Here is a 17,791-nt window from a genome sequence, read left to right as displayed (position 1 = left end):
AAATAGGTTTTTGGAGCTTTGGATTATACTTCATACAATATCATCTTAATGCTTCTGTTATGCCTCTCAAGCCCAAAGTCACTGGTTCTTACAGTGTATCAGTAATTACGTGGGTAGGAAGTCTTTCAAGACTTTAGATTTTGCTCTGCATTCTGACTCATGGAGCAAAATGCAGTTAAAATAAAACAGACACTAAATGATACATTCTCTATTTAGCAAACTAAAGAAATAGTATTTGTAACTAATTGTAATTTGGCATTAGCACCACCAGTGCACTGTCCCACAAGTTATTAATGAAATTATCATACCAGCTGTGCTGTAATTGCCTGATCTTTAGAGGATAGAGATTGTTTTCTTAGACTCTAGACTCTTTGCATCTGTGCATAATGAATTGTTCAAAGCAAAAACTGTGTATGAAATCATTAGTTTATTAGCAAAAGAGCATGTGTCCATAGGAAACCTCATTTCTTCTTCAGCAGTTTAGCATTTTGCCTTTATTTTCTTACGTGTTTATCATTCAACATTTATATTTTTTTTCCTGCCTTATACTAGGTATGTTTTTTAGCTACTCAAGGTTATGTAAAATATATAGAATTTTTCTGAACTGTAGTATCTAGAGGAAATGGTTATGTATGTATGCATTTATATAGTCACATATCTCAACAACATAGTATCTGCTTGGGTTTATGATTCTGTTTTCCCAGTTGTCTCCTTATTTATATCTGCATTTCCAAAGACTCTCTTTCCCTTGTCCATTGTCCCCTCTGCTATCTTTGCCCTGTCCCTCATGTCTGTATACTGGGTCTTGTCAGAAACTCTACAACAGAAACTCTACAACTCTACGACTCTACAAGTAGGTAACTTGGTTAAGTGTCCAACTCTTGATTTCAGCTCAGTTCATGATCTCGCAGTGAGATTGAGCCCCGAGTCAGGCTCTGCACTGACAACATGGGGCCTGCTTGTGATTCTCTTTCTCCCTCCCTCTCTGCCCCTCCCCTGCTTTGTGTGTGTGTGTGTGTGTGTGTGTGTGTGTGTGCGCGCGCGCGCACTCTCTCAAAATAAACATAAACTTTAAAAAAGAAAACTAGGACGAAAAGGGTGAACATAACTAAATGATACCTTCCTCTGACTGGGCTCAGGCTATATTATAGTAGGCAGAGCATAACGACTTAGGAAAAGAATTTCCCTTGCTTCTAAGAACAAATTACCCAGTAAGTTGTAATGCATCTAACTGGTACAGTTCAGTTCAGGCAGCCCAGGCCTATAGTGTTTTCTGGTTTATCTCCCTTAGTTACTTGTATATATTCAAATAAAAGCTTTAAATTATAAGTCTAAATTTAATTGTAACTTAAGGGATAGGTTTTGACACATTAAGTATATTGTTAATTTATGAAGCACTTTTTACAAAAGTATCAGAAGTCAGAGTGCTGTACAGAATAGTAATTTTCAGACAAAGTCGGGTCATGAAGAAAAAGTTAATTGACTTGAACTTAGAGTGTTTAAATTATGCCCCAGCTTGACCCTTGACATCACTTTTCCCCTGTATATCTTCAATCTTCCCACATTGTTCCTTAGCCCATTATCACACATGCTGTTGATCCTCATATTTTAAAATTGGAATTCCAAATGATTAAAGATTTTCAATTTTAAAAAATCACAGTGATAATAAACGACTCAGGTTTATAAAATTAAAAGTTGAGGACAGAATCCCCTGTTTGGGATTGAGCCAAACTGAGGCTACATTCAGTGTTACCGGACCTAGTGCTGATGTCAGCCAGCCCAGCCCTTCCTATCAAGAAGTTATAGCTTCCAGGTTGGGCAGAACTCTGTATTTTGCCCTGTTAACCGAGAGTCTTCATTGCCACCAGATGTTTTCAGGAACATGGGGATAGCACATTTGCAGATGTAAAAGGTGTACCTAATATAATCCTGAGTTCCTTCACAAGGCATGCATGTCTGGCTCGATGAGGTAGCTTCTTCCCCTCGTTGAATCCTAACTTGACTGTGGCTGGCTCACCCAGACTTCCTCAAGTCAGCAGATCCACATGCTCAGTAGCTGGGAGCACTTAGCTGTAAATTATCACAAAGGAATTTATTGTTTCATTGGTCATTATTTGTGTCTATTACAAAAATGATAGCCAATTTTAGAATAAAACTTCTGCTTTTTTTATAGCTTAGAAACATGAAACCATTGAACCTGGGCATAAGTCACCACCATTTGAGTTATGCATAACATTTGTTCCCTACAACAGTTTTTAAAAAGCAAGGTTTACTAAATCACCTTACCTGCTGACCTTAAAAATTTATCATAACAGGCTAATACTGAACTGGCTCCTGTGTCACTACAGCTCTTTACCCCCCAAGGTGTCCTGTGTCACTACAGCTCCTTAACCATGAACAACATTAATGTTTTGGAAAGGTTATTTATTGTTAATGTCTCTGTGGCACTGCTCTTATCCTCTCAGGCGGAGGTTTTCTGTTGTCTACCCAGCTATGAAGTTAGGTGCCAAGGAGATGGATTTTGTCAAATTACAGGCCATCCTGCCTAAAAACTTAAGTGGAGTCCTAAGCTAGTTTATATGCCAGCAACAAGTGATTTTTGTCATAAGGAAGTAGAAGCTGATTCAAACCCTCCTTCAAGAAATTTGGTTTGGCGATGCGGGAGAGAAATGGAATCAGAACTTGAGGTGGTAGTTTAGTGAAAGACTGTTGCAGGTTTTTTTTTGAGTAATCTCTTCCCCCAACATGGGGCTTAAATTCACAACCTCAAGATCAAGAGTTGCATGCTTTACCAGTGGAGCCGGCCAGCACCCCCCATTGGCAATTTTTTTGGTTTCTGAACAATGGCTTCTGAAACTCTCTTCTCTGCTTTTCACTTCCTACCTTATTTTCCTTCCATGTATGTTTCTGCATTAATATAATTAACTGAGGGGGGAAATGGTAATAAATTTCCTTATTTTTGCTGTTTATTACAAATTTTGGCTTTCTTTCCTTTAGACAAAATACCACACATATGTACGTGGTGAGCAGAAATTGTTCACTTCTTGACTCTGAAATTGCTGCTTCCCAGTGACTGCAATTATATCTTCTGTATTACTCCCTTCAAGTTTGTCACTTTCTTTTTTATATGAAATTGTCATTTACTTAGTTTTATTTTATAGCTATAGTTTGGGGGATGGCTAGGAGCAAGGAAGTTTAAAAATAAAAGTTTACAGAAGCTCCTCTATGTACCAAATCACTCTGGATGTTCTTTTCTCATGTTAAAATTGACAACTGCTATCTTTAGTTCTATCCTTAAATTGTACTTTTTAGATTTCTCTGAGTATGGTTGGGTCTGAAAATATGTATCCTTTTCTTCTTCCCTAACTCATTCCATCCCTCCTTATGGTCCTAGGAGGTCTCAGAATTGTTCTTCTGCATTCTTCCACTTCTGTTTTATGTGATTATCTGTGTATCATTCAGGGCACCAGCCTGAAGTTTCCTAGGTTGTATAAAATATGTAAAGCAGTGATTGCAAATGGATTATAGAGAATACCTGTAATATTAGTGTACTACATACACATGATATATATTTTTTATATTTGTTAAATTTATTTTCTTTCCCTTCTTGCTCACTTTTTCCCAAAAAAAAGTCAACAAGACATTTTCTATTTCTATTTCAAACCACCACCGGCTAACTCAGAAGTATTTGCTTGTGGTTATTTAAAAAGGATGGCTTGGTGTAGTCATCAAAAAATGCACAACTTTCTGTTATCAGTAACAATAGCAACAACTGTCATTTCTTGAGCTTTTACTTTGTGCCAGCCAGTGGTTTAAGAACTTTGTTCATGTAACAAGTATTATTCAGAACCAGTCATATGCTAAACACCATTCTGGCATGTAGAATATATCTGCGAATGAAAACAAAGGATTGTGCTGCCATGGTGGTTCCTTATAGCAGGGGTACCAGGTAGTAAACAAGCATAAACAAAAAACAAAGCATAAAATGTGTTAGAAGGTGAGACATGCTGTGGGGGGTGGGGGGGGGGAAGAGTAGGTTCAATAGAACAACTAGGCGAAAGATCAACGAGGAAAGAGAAGACTTGAACAGGTAACATTAACTAGTCCTAAAAAAAAGTACAGGTATACCTCATTTTATTGCATTTAGCAGATACTGTGTTGTGTTACAAACTGAAGGTTTGGGTCAACCCTGTGTCAAGTATATCAGCATTCTAACATTTACTTACTTGATGTCTCTGTGTCACACTGGTGATCTGTGATCAGTGATTACAACTCAGATAATAGTTAACATTTTTTAGCAATAAGATACCCTTTGATTAAGATACGTGCTTTTTTTTGTAGACCTAATGTAATTGCACACTTAATAGACTATGGTATAGTGTAAATGTAACTTCTATATGCATTAGAAACCAAAACATTAATTTGATTCACTTTATTGCGATGTTTGCTTTATTGCGGTGGCCTGGAACCAAGCCTGCAATATCTCCAAGCTGTGCCTCTATATAAAACACTCCACCCATCAATAGTAGAATATATATTCTTCTGCAGTGAACACAGGAACAGTCTCTAGAATGCACCATATACTAGGCCTTAAAACAAACCAATAAATTTAAAAGGATTGAAGTAATCAAATTACGTGTTCAGACCACAGTGGAATGAAATTAAATGTCAACAGCAGGAAATATTTGGGAAACTCATGAATATGTAGCAATTAAACAATACACTCTAAATAACTCAATAAGTCTAAATAAATAATTAATAATTCAAAGAAGAAATTCATAAGGAAATCAGAAAATACTTTGAGATGAATAAAAATGAAAAAACAACATGCCAAAATTTATGGGCTACAGCTAAAGCAATGCTTTAGAGGGAAGTTTATAGCTTTAAATGTATATGCTAAGAAAGAGGAAAGATCTCAAATTAATAACCTAGCCTACCTTGAAACATTGTAAGAAAAAGAGCAAACTAAACCTAAAGAAAGTATAAGAAAGGAAATGATAAAGATGAGAGAGGACATAATAAAATTAAATAAAGAATAGAAAATCAATAGAGAGTCAATGAAACCAAAAGCTGGTTCTTTAAAAACAACAAATAGGAGAAATGTTTAGCTACACTGACCAATTAAAAAAGACAGAAGACTAGGGGTGCCTGGGTGGTTTAGTCGGTTAAGCAAGCATCTGACTTTGGCTCAGGTCATGACCTCATGGTTCATGAGTTTGAGCCCCTCATTGGGCTCTGTGCTGACAGCTCGGAGCCTGGAGCCCACTTCAGATTCTGTGTCTCCATTCTCTCTCCCTGCCTCTCCCCCACTCACATTCTCTGTCTCTCAAAAAATAAATAAATGTTAAAAAAAAATTTTAAACAAAAAATAAGTAAATAAAATAAAAATAAAAGCGAGAAGACCAAAGTTACTACAATCAGAAATAATATTGGGGACATTACTACTGATCTTACAGAAATGGAATGGATTATAAAGGAATACTATGAACAATTATATACCAATAAGTTAGATAACCTACATGAAATAGACAATTCCTAGAAAGAACTCTAGCAAAACTGACTTAAGAAATAGTCTGAATAGAACAGTAACTACTAAAAAGATTGAATTTAGTAACCACAAAAATACCTGGGAGAGGAGGGAACCAACCCCAGGCTTCACTGCTGAATTCTACCAAATGTTCAAGGAAGAATTAATATCAGTTTTTCAAACCTACTCAAAAATTAGAAGAGGGAACACTTCCTAATTCATTCTATGAGGCCAGCATCACCCTAATCTCAAAACTAGACAAAGATATCACGAGAAAGAGAAACTACAAGATCCTACCTCTTAAAATAATGGACATAAAAATCCTTAACAAAATAGTAGCAAACCAAATCTAGCAACATATAATAAGAATTATACACCATTACCAAATGGGATTTTACTTGCAGAATGCAATGTTGGTTTCATATCCAAAAATCAATTAATGTAATATACTATATCAATAGAACAACAAAAAACCCATGTGATCATCTTGATAGATGTAGAAAAAAAGCATTTGACAAAATCCAACACATTTAATGAGAATACTCAACAAACTGAGAATAGAAAGTTTCTCAACCTGCTAAAGAACACCTATAAAAATCCCAAAACAGCATATTTAATAATGAAAGACTGAATGCTTCCCCCTAAAGTAGGGAGCAAGTCAAGAGTGTCCATTCTCAGCACTTCTGTTCAACATCATAATTGAGGTTCTAGCCAGGGCACTTAGGCAAGAAAAAGAAAACAAAAGGCTTCTGTATTGTGGAAAGGAAGAAGTAAAACTCTTTCTGTTCACAGATGACATGATATTTTATATAGAAAACCTAAGGATTTCCCTAGAAAACTACCATAGCTTATGAATGAATGAGTTCACCAGGGTTGCAGAGTACAAGATCATTATACAAAAATCAGTTGTATTTCTATACAGTTTCAATAAACAATCTAAAAATATTGGAGAAACAATTCCATCTACAGCAACATCAAAAAGAATAAAGTACATAGGAATAAATTTAACAAAAGAAGTACAACAAATTGAAAACTACAAAATATTGTTGAAAGACAAATAAATGGAAAAACATCCCATGTTCATGGATTAGATGACTTAATATTATTAAGGTGGAAACACTCTTTCAAATTGATACACAGATTCAACCCAACCCCTGTTAGAATGTCAGTTTAATTTTGTAGATACTGATAAGAGATTCTAAAATTAATGTGGAATTGCGAGGAATTCAGAATAGCCAAAATTTTTTCAGTTTCAAAACTGGCTACAAAAACCAGTAGACAATTCAGCATGGTGCTAACATAGTTATATAGGTTAGTGGAATAGAATTGAGGGCCCAGAAATCAACCTGTACATCATTGGTCAACAGTTTTTCAGTGAGGAAGCCAAGACTTCAAAGGGGGAAAGGAATCATCTTTTCAAAATGGAACTAGGAGAACTGAATAACCACATACAAAGTGAATAAATTGGACTTCTTCAAAATTTTAAACTTTTATGCTTCATAGGACACTAATAAGAAAGTGAAAAGAAAATCCACAGAATGGGAGAAAATATTTGCAAATCACATATCTGATAAAGGACTTTTATCTAGAATATATAAAGAACTGTATGCGTCAGTAAGAAGAAAGAAAATTCAGTTGAAAAATGGGCAAATTATCAGAATAGACATTTCTCTAAAGAAGGTATGCAAATGGCCAGTGAGCCCAGGAAAAGATGCTTGACATCATTACTCATTAGGGAAATGCAAATCAAAACTACAGTGAGAGAAATACATCCTTATGATGGTCATAATCAAAGACAGATAACAATGTGTTGGTAAGGATGTTAAAGGGCCTGGCAGTTCCTCCAAAGGTTTATAAACATAGAGTTAACATATCACCTAGCAATTCCACTGGTTAAGTATTCTATGTCCAAGAGAAATGAACACACATGTCCACACTAAAGCTTATATGTGAATATTCGTAACAGGATTATTTATAACAGCCAAAAGGTGGAAACAAGCCAAATATCTATCAACTGATGAGTGAATAAACAAAATGTAGTATAATCCACACAGTGGAGTCCTATTCAATCTTAAAAAGGAGTGAAATGCTGATGCATGCTATGACATGGGTGAACCTTGCAAACATACCAAGTGAAAGAATCCAGACACAAAAGACCATATTACATGATTCATTTATATGAGGTTACCAGAATAGGCAGATCTTTAGAGACAGAAAGTGGATTAGTGGTTGCTTAGAGGTAGAAGGAATGCAGAAATAGGGAAGGGTGATAGGTAGCTACAGGATATGGGATTGATTTTTTGAGGTGGTAAAAATGATCTAAAATTGGCGACAGCTGCAGATATGTGCAAACATAAAAGCCAGCATGTTGTATACTTTAGGCAGGAGTGTAGATAGTTTGCCTTTGGCAGGAGGGCAGCATGTGTGGGTGCAGATATTGGCAGGTGGGTAGGTGCAACAGGGGCAGTTTATAGAGTCTCCAACTTTTTAAATCCTCACATCAGCTCTTTGAGTTAGGCACTATCGTTATCCCCATTTACAGATGAGCAAACAGAAGTTATGTAAAATGTTTTGAGTCTGTTTCACATAGGAATATGCAGAGGGTATAGAAAGAAACCTGCTTTGGGGAGGTCAGTGCTGCCGTTGACATTTCTGATTGGTGATTGAAAATCTTAGTTCTGTTTTCTTTAAGAAAACAAAGATACAATCTGAGACTCCCCTCCCCGCCCTGATTTTTTTTTTTTTTTGGCTAATATTTCTCTATCTTTAAAGCAGGTTTTCTTCCTAAAATAACCACAGAAAAGGCTAGAAAGCTATCTGATGCTAACATGCCAATTATTGTCCTAAATTGCTGTTCTTACTATGAAAACCAGTTTCTAAGAAGAGAAGAAATGCCCCTGCCATCCTTCCCTTCATGATATTTAGATTTAGGAATCTAAATCTTTATTGAAGAGTACAACTACTGTGCTATTATGGGTTGTAGTCTGTCTCTAGTCACTAAATCTGCAGTTTCTGCTTAAGGAGTCCCAGCCCTACTAGGGGCTTCTGCCCAATATATTGCTAAGGAAAATTTCACCGGGTTTTAAATAAGCCTAAGGAAGGGTGTTGAGCACTAGTTATGAGTAAAGAAAAATATGCAAGATGACCTTTCTTGTGACTCAGTTTGCTTCTACCATAGGTGGGAGGAGGGTGTAATTGTTGAGGAACACACAGTATTGTTTTATGAAACATTGTGAATTTAAAATATATTTATATTAATATTGTCTGTAGGTCCTTTCCAGTCTCAGAAAAAGAACTTATTCCACAAAATTGTCAGCAAATATAAGCACAAAAAGGAGAAGCCTAATGTTCCGGAAAAAGGTATTGGTGCCTTCCATCCTCCATCAAGGTTTCTTGGCCACCTCCATTGTGAACCATCTTTGAGTAACGCTTCTGTGCACCACCTTTGCCTTTTCCTCCCCTTGGCTTGCTTCAGTGTCATCGGCTCCTAATGCAGGCATATTCATTATTTCTAGACTCCACAGCTAATTGCAAAGAGAGATCTCCTTCACTTGGGTTCCTACTCAAATCCTGTAATGTCTCTATTTTCAGCATTCCATATGAATCCTAAAATTGCTTTGTTTTCATCCGTATTTGGTGCATTTTGTAACTTAGTCTTCTTGGGCTCTTATCCACTTATTTTCTTTGACTTTTCTTGTTTTTCTCATGTTTGGCAGCCATCAAAGCAGGACCACGTTTTCCTATCTCCTGAAACCTTAAGAGTTCCCTATTCATATGAAAGTGCCACCATTTCTGTACTCTCTCTGACCCTTGAGGATTCTTATCCAGGAGGATTCCACTCTTAAGTCGTAACCTATCTTTTTCCAATCTATATTACTTCATTTGCCAGACTCTTCCCACCCCCTTCAGTCACATAACTTATTTCCAGAGGGCACTAGAGACGCATTGCCCTCCACCATCTCTTCAGTCTGAGCATCTATCTTATTGTTATGATTTTGATGGGCCCTTGAACCTCTTCAAGGCTCATCTGAAGATTTCTGCCTTCTCATAGTTCAGGACTCCTATTCTTTCACACAAAAGACAAATGTTCCCATCTGGTTCAGTACAGCCACGTGGCCTGGAAGTTAGGCTTTCTTTAGCATCGCCCTGCATGTTACTTTCGTGACTATGAGCCTACTCATCCGATGCCCATTTGCATTCTACTTGCATGGCCACTTGTGAAGCCTTTTATGTTTCTGGAATGAGGCTTAAAATGCACCTGTCTTCCATGTGTAGACATATGTGCCTCCGTGTTCCTATATGTAACCTTTTACTTAATTTGGGTTTTATTTTCACCTCCACTCTAGCCTCTTAGTTTTGTATGTTACTATTTTTTTCTCTGCTTCCAGTAGAGAAACATCACTTTTCAGGTAAAAATGTTGGCTTTTATCATTCCCTTTGAACTAATCTTCAGTTATCTTAAAGTCATAGAAATTATCCAGCAGTGTGATTTCATAAAAGGCAAATTTGTTTATTTTTAATCCATTTCCTGTATAGCCTGATTATTTTAGTTGGCAAATGTCATTTTGAAAATTAAATAGTTAAAATAAAACTCTGCTTCATTTGTGTGATAATGTGTCCTATATAAGCTCTTAAGTGTAGTCTTATTTTTATAGTGTATGTGTCTATCCTGGGAATAGAGTTTCACTTTCTTTCTCTCATTGTTTTTAGGAAGTGGGGATAAATGGTCAAACAAGCAACTCTTCTTGGATGCCATTCACCCTACAGAAGGTAAAAGAAACAATACCCTTTGTATCATTTCGGGTAGTCTGTTTTGGAAAGGTTTAAGAAGGCATAATTTATATAGGCTCAGCCAACAGCACTATACCTGAGGGCTCATAATTGTGTTGTTTTAAATTTTCAAATCAACTGACAGATTTTTGACCCTGCTAAGGGTCAGGCAGTGTGTCCTGTGGAGCTTAATTTGTCAAGGGGGGCACTTAAAACTTTGAACCACATTCACCAGAAATTAGAGTTTCCATAATTAAATATATTCAATATTGCATTCATGTTGCAGGCAGGTGCTTACAGGAGTCAGAATAGAGCCAGCATAGGGTTTTCCTGGTTGGCTGGACGTGGGCATGTCAGCAGCGTTCCTGTCCTGAACTTTGCCCAGCCCACCTCTCAGTACCCCTAAATATGTTCTAATGAATGCTCCAGAGGCTTATGGATAGCCAAGGAAAGTTCCATGTTGATTAACATAACATTACAGTTCCTAGGTGCAGATTTTACTTCAAAATTTCCCACAGCCCTATCTACTTGTGATGTGTACCTAACTTCTGTTAAATATTGAACCCTCTGGTGAGTACTCATTTCTGTGATGTGTAGGTAGCTGTCCTCTTCTTCCCATTGATTCCTCTTTTTTTTTTTTTTTTTTTTTTTTTTCCATTGTAGCCATTTTTAAGGAGCTGAACGTTTTGGTAGCGCTTAATCAGGAGTTGCTTCATTTAAAACCTAGAAGCAATCTTAAAGCTCGTTAAGTCCAACCTCTTTGATTTACTTATGACCAGAAAGGGGAACTTAATGAAGAAGTCCACATCTCTTGATTCCCAGATACACTCTCATTTGTATCCTGAAAGAGAGAAGAAAATTAAAATGCACATTTGGCCTAAGTCATTTATCAAAAACACTCATGTGTTAAAGATATTTCTCAAAAATATTCAAACTTGGGTTTATAACAAACATGAAATTGTTTGCATTCGGTAGGCACAGCTCACATGAGCCAGATGTCTGCTTTTATGTCCTTGCACTTTTACAAAAACTGCCAGTAGTGTATCTGTTCTCTGACCTGTTACCTCACATTCGCCACCTCTCCAGAGTATTGTTTGTGCTCTTAGCTGGCACAGTCAAATGTGAATTGTTGTGCTGGTCTCAGCATTAAATGCTAACATCCAAAATGTGATATGTATTAGCTCTTGTGTATTTTAAAGATATATTCTGCTCACACTTGGTAAATGTAAGGCACTGAGGAACAGTCAAAGAAGTCTAAGAGGCACTTAAGACCATATTACTCTTTACTTGGAATGATATTGTTCTAAATTGTTTTCTTTTTTAAAGAATGAAACCATGTCTCATGTAGAACATGGTATCATAGCACGTGCATTGTGGTAGAAAGAATGAATCAGATTGGAATCAGGAGACCTGGGTGTTAGTCTTAGATCTGACACTACAGAGCAGTTTTCAGCGGGACAAATTGTGTTTAACCTCACTAGGTTCACTCTCCGTATGGGTACCAAGTGTGTGTGTGATCCGTGTGTTTAGGGCTGGGGTGAATGATGAGAGGTAGTAATACATCAACCTCAGATGTCCTTTCCCCACTCCTCCTTGCATTATTACCATGGTATGAAGTGGGTTGATCAAAGTTACCTTATTCTGCAGCCCTAATTCTGCCCTATAGGGGGCAGAAAAGTAAATCAATTTCAGTCTTCTAGGCAGTCCCAAGGGTTTAGTGGGAATAGAGCTATTATTGGTGCTATTATATTTATCATTAATATATATGAATACATTATAAACTTGGAAGAACATGCACTGAAAATTGCTTGGCATGGAGTGCATATTCATTTTATGTGGCCAGGAAAAAAGGAATCCGTTTGTGTATCAGAAATTACCAATAATTTAAAGTGACCTTTTTTGGCTACTTATTTTCATACCTTCCCCTGTATTTCCTTGATCAGGTGGTGACCGTGTACTTTCTGAATTATCTAGACCCTTTACTTCATCCTCTCTCACCTATGGTCATACCATTGCTTGTTAAAACTTTACCTTGGGAGAGTACAAATACATAAGGACGGAAGATGAAACTGTTAATTGGGAGAATTTTAAATTTTTTTTTTTTGTCAACATTTTTTATTTATTTTTGGGACAGAGACAGAGCATGAACGGGGGAGGGGCAGAGAGAGAGGGAGACACAGAATCGGAAACAGGCTCCAGGCTCCGAGCCATCAGCCCGGAGTCTGACGCGGGGCTCGAACTCACGGACCGCGAGATCGTGACCTGGCTGAAGTCGGACGCTTAACCGACTGCGCCACCCAGGCACCCCTGGGAGAATTTTAATACATGTTGGCCATCCTAGGCAGAGGTTAGACATGAGTTGTTCGTAGCTGATGCCTATACTAGTTCATTCAACTGAGGGCACGCAGCTGTGAGCTGTTCCAGACTTTGGTTCAGAGGGGATGACTTAAAGTGTACTATGCTTTCTTGGCATCATGCTGAGTATAACTTTTTTCCCAAAATTCATTTTTTCCCCAAAATATCAGAAATCTTTAGGTGCTTAGAAATCACATCTGCCGTTTAAATGCTAAGCCTATAATCTGTTTTAAGCATTTTCCCCTATGCTTTTAAAATTCAAAATCACCAAGCCATTTCTTGAAACTTTTGCAGATCATAAAAAAAGATTGCCTATCAGCCTAGAATTAAAGGTTAACTTTTCAGATAAACCAGGGTGACTTGTATCTGCCACTGTGTTTATCTTTCTACCAAGTTACGGTGTCCAATGCTCATGCTTAAGCTGGAGGTTTCTAACTGTCATAATAATGATGATGATAATTAATATTACTTTATAGTTTCCTGAGGGCTTTCACAATAGTTTTTCTAAAACTAATCTTGGCAGGAGCCCCAGTGAATTCAGGAGGGCTTATTAGCCCCAAATACATGATAAAGAAATGAAGCCTGACCAACATAAGTGGGAAAGGAAGAAACCAGCACTCTTTCCACTAAAGTACCTTGGCGGCTTACAGTTTGGGATTTTCAGGCATACCTGAGCCCCTCATTTGGCTCAGATGATGCTATTATAAATGGCATCTTAAAAGGAAAAAAATAAAACAACTCAAACCTTAGACTAAAAATCTCAAGATTAGTTCCCTTTGCAGTATATGAGTACGATTACAGGGGAGAAAAAGTATTTAGAGTTAAATTTTCAAACATGATCCACAACACTCAGACAAACCTTGATCTCTTTTCTCAAGTTCAAAAGAGTTGCTATGTAACTCCAGCAAGGTCTCCTGGGATCTTAGATAAGGCTCATTCATTTGATTCTTTTTTCTGTGTTCCATTCAGCATCTGACTACATTTTCAGCTCAAGGGAGGCCAACCAAAGGCAGTGAGATTCCAGATTTGGCTATAATAATTTCAATGCAAGTTTGATCCCCCTCGTTGGAATGTGAATTCAGGACTCTGGAGCACTCTGGTGGACTCCTGAGGTTCAGTACAAGCACGGTGCTGCTATCTCAAAAAATTTACCCCACATTTTGGGAGCAGAGTTTGGAAAACAAGACAGTCTCTTATTGCCACATTCCTCATGTTGCTCCAGGAGTGAGCTCACATTATCTCTCTCAGATGATACGCTCCAAGTGTGTTAATGATTATCGTGGAGTGTAAAAACTAGCCCTGTGGACTTGTTTTGCAGTGCTTGGGTAGGTTTGTGTGTTCAATTACAAGCCGAAAGAGAAATGACTAATTTGTTTTTAGAGGACAAAAGCCTTTCTTTTCTCACATTTCCATTAGTCTGGCAGAAAGGACAAAAAAGGAACTGGCTTGCTGTTCCTTGGTGCTCAGCTTCAGGCTGTTTTTCTCTCTGAGCTTTTTCCATTTCCTGTCTCTCACCACCAGGCCTTCCTTTGCTTTGCTAACGTTGCTGGGCTCAGATGTACTGTCGTGTCCCGCACAACCACTTCTTTGACTTAGCCTTACTTGCCTTCCCCAATTCTTCTTCTTAGGATAGGGTTCTTTCTGAGTGCTGACCCTGAAGGGTATCATTGGTCCTGGCCTCCAGACAGCACAGGATGTTTTACGGATAGGTAGCTCCTGGGTCAAAGCATGGGGCAGACTCACCCTTACTCCCTTTTCCAAATTCTAACAAGATCTCATCACGTACCTCTTCAAATGTGGATGATCTGCAGGCCCCATGATTGCTTCCTGATCTGGCATTAAGTTTAGAGGAGACAATATCTAGAAAGGTGACATTGCCTCCTTTTTGGGGATTTTTGAGAATCTTCTGTGTATTCTCACATTTTGCCTCTTCCAGTTGGCCTGCAACCTGATTCACTCCTTTTCTGTGTCCTAGTACACCAACCTCTGGGACTTTGATTGTTCGTGTCTCTTGGCCAGTCTCCCTTCAATGCCCCTGGCATCTTGTCTGCTGGTTTCTGAGCTTCCCCTGGTCCCAGTCTGCTTTTAGGCCTTACTCTACCTCCCTTTTGCAATCCCTCTGCAGCCATCCCCTTGGCTTCTTACTGTGTTTTTACCAATTCATCTGGAATATATAGGAAATGGAGCAACTACTGAAAAGAAATGAAACCGTTTGAAGGTTTCCCACAAGCAAGAGAACTAACTGTCCTTATCAAGGGTGTACTTATCCCTCACCTTAAGATTCTGGAGCTGGGGGCGCCTGGGTGGCGCAGTCGGTTAAGCGTCCGACTTCAGCCAGGTCACGATCTCGCGGTCCGTGAGTTCGAGCCCCGCGTCAGGCTCTGGGCTGATGGCTCGGAGCCTGGAGCCTGTTTCCGATTCTGTGTCTCCCTCTCTCTCTGCCCCTCCCCCGTTCATGCTCTGTCTCTCTCTGTCCCAAAAATAAATTAAAAAACGCTGAAAAAAAAAAAAAATTAAAAAAAAAAGATTCTGGAGCTGGCTGAGGCTGCCTAGGCCCCTGGTTCTGGGTAGCACATGAAAAGAAATTTGGGGCTGATGGATGCTTTAGAGCTCATCTAGACCAACCTCCCATCTGTACATGAAGAAACTGAGACCCATGGTTCTGCAGTTAGTAAATTAAAAAATCAAGAGTAGAATCCGGGTCTTTTTGTAGAAATTAGCTCATCTTTTCCTAAACCACTTGGTCTTTTCTTTGACCTCCTGGGTTCCTTCTTTCTGTAAGCAGTTCTTCTGATATAATTCACCCTTCATCTTTGTAACCCTGCTACATCCTTATTTCCACAAGTTCTAGATTTTCCTAGGAAGGAGAAGAGGGAAGAGGTTAGTGCTTTTTCTGGAAGGGCCGTCTATAATGTTGTGATCATACTGGAGGGGTGATTAAGATTCCCCCCTCTAACTGGAAGGGACAACTGATGGATCTGGATAAGAAACTAGATAAAGTTTGAAGCTTGTGAATATCTAATAGAGGCTATTTATGCTCATTGTAAACTCAGATTGTAGCTTCTTTATACCTATAGGAGGCTTTGAATTTCAAAGCTAATGAAGAGTCATGGAATATTTCTTCCTTGGAGCATTCTAAACAAATTATCTTTTATTTGGTGGCAGCTTGTATTGAAGTTTAAACTTAAAAAAAAAAAAAATCTTAAGATACATAACAGCACTGGCCTATGGTAAGCTAATTATCAAAGTATAAATACACCAAGACTGTTTCCTGGGTACAGATCTATAATGTAAAAGGAGCCTTTTTCCTAATTTTTGATTACTTGCTTGAAAAGGTATTTGGGAGCAATGCCAAGTAGTTTCTTTTTAATAACTATTATCTTAAGCCAGTTCCCCACATAGCCATCTATTATGCTATATTGAGGTAAGGCCAAGCCACAAATCATGGTATGATTTCTGCCTTATATCCTTTCTTTTGATGTAATTGAAATGATTTCCCACTTGTTTTGGAGTGGGAAACCTGGAATCAATCTCTTGAGGGCAAAGATCTTACAAATTCATAGCCCTCCTTTCTCCGGGATGTACCTAACCTCATTAAAGACCTAGATGAAAATTGTTAAGTGAAGCCTATGCAAGTGTTTATGCCAGCATGTGCATTTTTTCACATCCTGAATCATTCTCGTTCTGCTCTCCTCTTCTTTTAGCTTTCTTTCCCTCCTGTGCCCTACATACTGTTGTATTTCCAAGGTCTACCTCCAGATCCACCTACTGACCAGCACCTTCAGTTTTCTCCTCCAGTTCAGTTTGCACCAAGCATGTCATGTCAGACCTTGACTTCCAGAGCCACATTCCCCTCTTTGTCAGAAACTGTTTCTGTGCCTGTCTTAAGATTGGATGGCTTTAAAATGGAAAGATGCCTCCCTTCCCTGCTTAAAAGCCCTTAGACCACTGGAATTTAAAAAAAGTAAAGAAAGTTCCAATCGCTAAACTGGACTACGTGTATATATTCTTAAAAGCTGTACTCCTATCTACATTTACTTGTCTTTTATTTTATTTTATTTTTTTAGTTTATTTATTTTGAGAGAGACAGACCACACAAGTGAAGGAAAGTCAGAGAGGGAGACAGAGAATCCCAAGCAGGCTCTGTGCCACTAGTGCAGAGTCTGACACAGGGCTTGAACTCACAAAACCAAGGGTCGGACACTTAACTGACTGAGCCACCCAGGCGCCCCTACTTGTCTCACTGTTAAACTGGGAGCGAGGAGAATGAACTCCTGAAGAAATGAGGATATGAGAAGGGATACAGGCACCCCCAGCCTGGCCGAGCTGGGAGCAAGTGTGCTTCTCACTCTTGTCGCAGTGACGCTTAGGTACAAGAGTGTGTTGCTGAGTGACTTACTGGGATTACAGTTAGAATCTGGAGAAGCTAAAGTAAACCTTCCCAGGAGCCCTGCTGCCCTGTGGTACTTCGTTAAGTTATCTCATTGAGCACTTTCCCTGCTTCTAGAATTCAGTGACAGAGTGTTTCATTACATGCTAGCGTCACCAGTGTCTGTCACGTCCTTCCTGAGCATTCTATACGGGTAAAAGAAGGTCAGGCCTCACAGTTTCTTTTCTGATCAGTCCAACCCAGTGATGGAAAGCAAATGTCCCAATGATAACTGTGAATTTAAGAAGCACATATCTGGGGAGCCCAAGTGGCTCAGTCAGTTGAGCGTCTGACTCTTGATTTCGGCTCAGGTCATGATCTCATGGTTTGTGAGATCGAGCCCCGTGTCAGGCTCTGCGCTGACAGTGCGGATCCTGCTTGGGATTCTCTCCCCACTCCTCCCCCACGTTCTCTCCCTCAAAATAAATAAATAAACTTAAAAATAAAAAAGAAGCACATATTTAATTAACCTCAGTGTCCTCAGAAAAAGAGAAACTTGTTTATCATCTTCTCCAGACTAGGTGGCCAAGGGAATCTCAAATAGGGACCCCTACCACATGTAGAAATTACAGTCTGTTGGGACACAATTCACTCAGATTCACATATGCTATGTTTCCCACCAACCTGCGAGATCCAAACACTTAGAAAATGTTGTTCTGATGGCCTCTTGGTTCAGTATTCTGTTGAAAAGAGAGAGAGGGCATCTTAAT

General features: G+C 38.6%; 1 protein-coding gene across 6 annotated transcripts in view; it reads left to right on the top strand.

The window, feature by feature from the left end:
- BBX (BBX high mobility group box domain containing) overlaps positions 1–17,791 on the top strand; it is a 285,709-nt gene that overhangs the window by 254,422 nt on the left and 13,496 nt on the right. For 5 of the 6 annotated variants that reach the window (XM_058731517.1, XM_058731512.1, XM_058731514.1 and 2 more), the window contains 2 exons: positions 8,798–8,887; positions 10,238–10,297. In XM_058731517.1, coding sequence (XP_058587500.1) covers positions 8,798–8,887; positions 10,238–10,297 — 150 coding nt within the window. The remainder of the gene's footprint in view (positions 1–8,797; positions 8,888–10,237; positions 10,298–17,791) is intronic. The other variant, XM_058731518.1, reaches the window with a different exon arrangement.

The sequence above is a fragment of the Neofelis nebulosa genome, chromosome 5, assembly GCF_028018385.1.
Source record: "Neofelis nebulosa isolate mNeoNeb1 chromosome 5, mNeoNeb1.pri, whole genome shotgun sequence".
Classification (NCBI taxonomy): domain Eukaryota; kingdom Metazoa; phylum Chordata; class Mammalia; order Carnivora; family Felidae; genus Neofelis; species Neofelis nebulosa.
The sequence above is the reverse complement of the archived record's forward strand: the minus strand, read 5'-3'. Positions and strand labels throughout refer to the sequence as shown.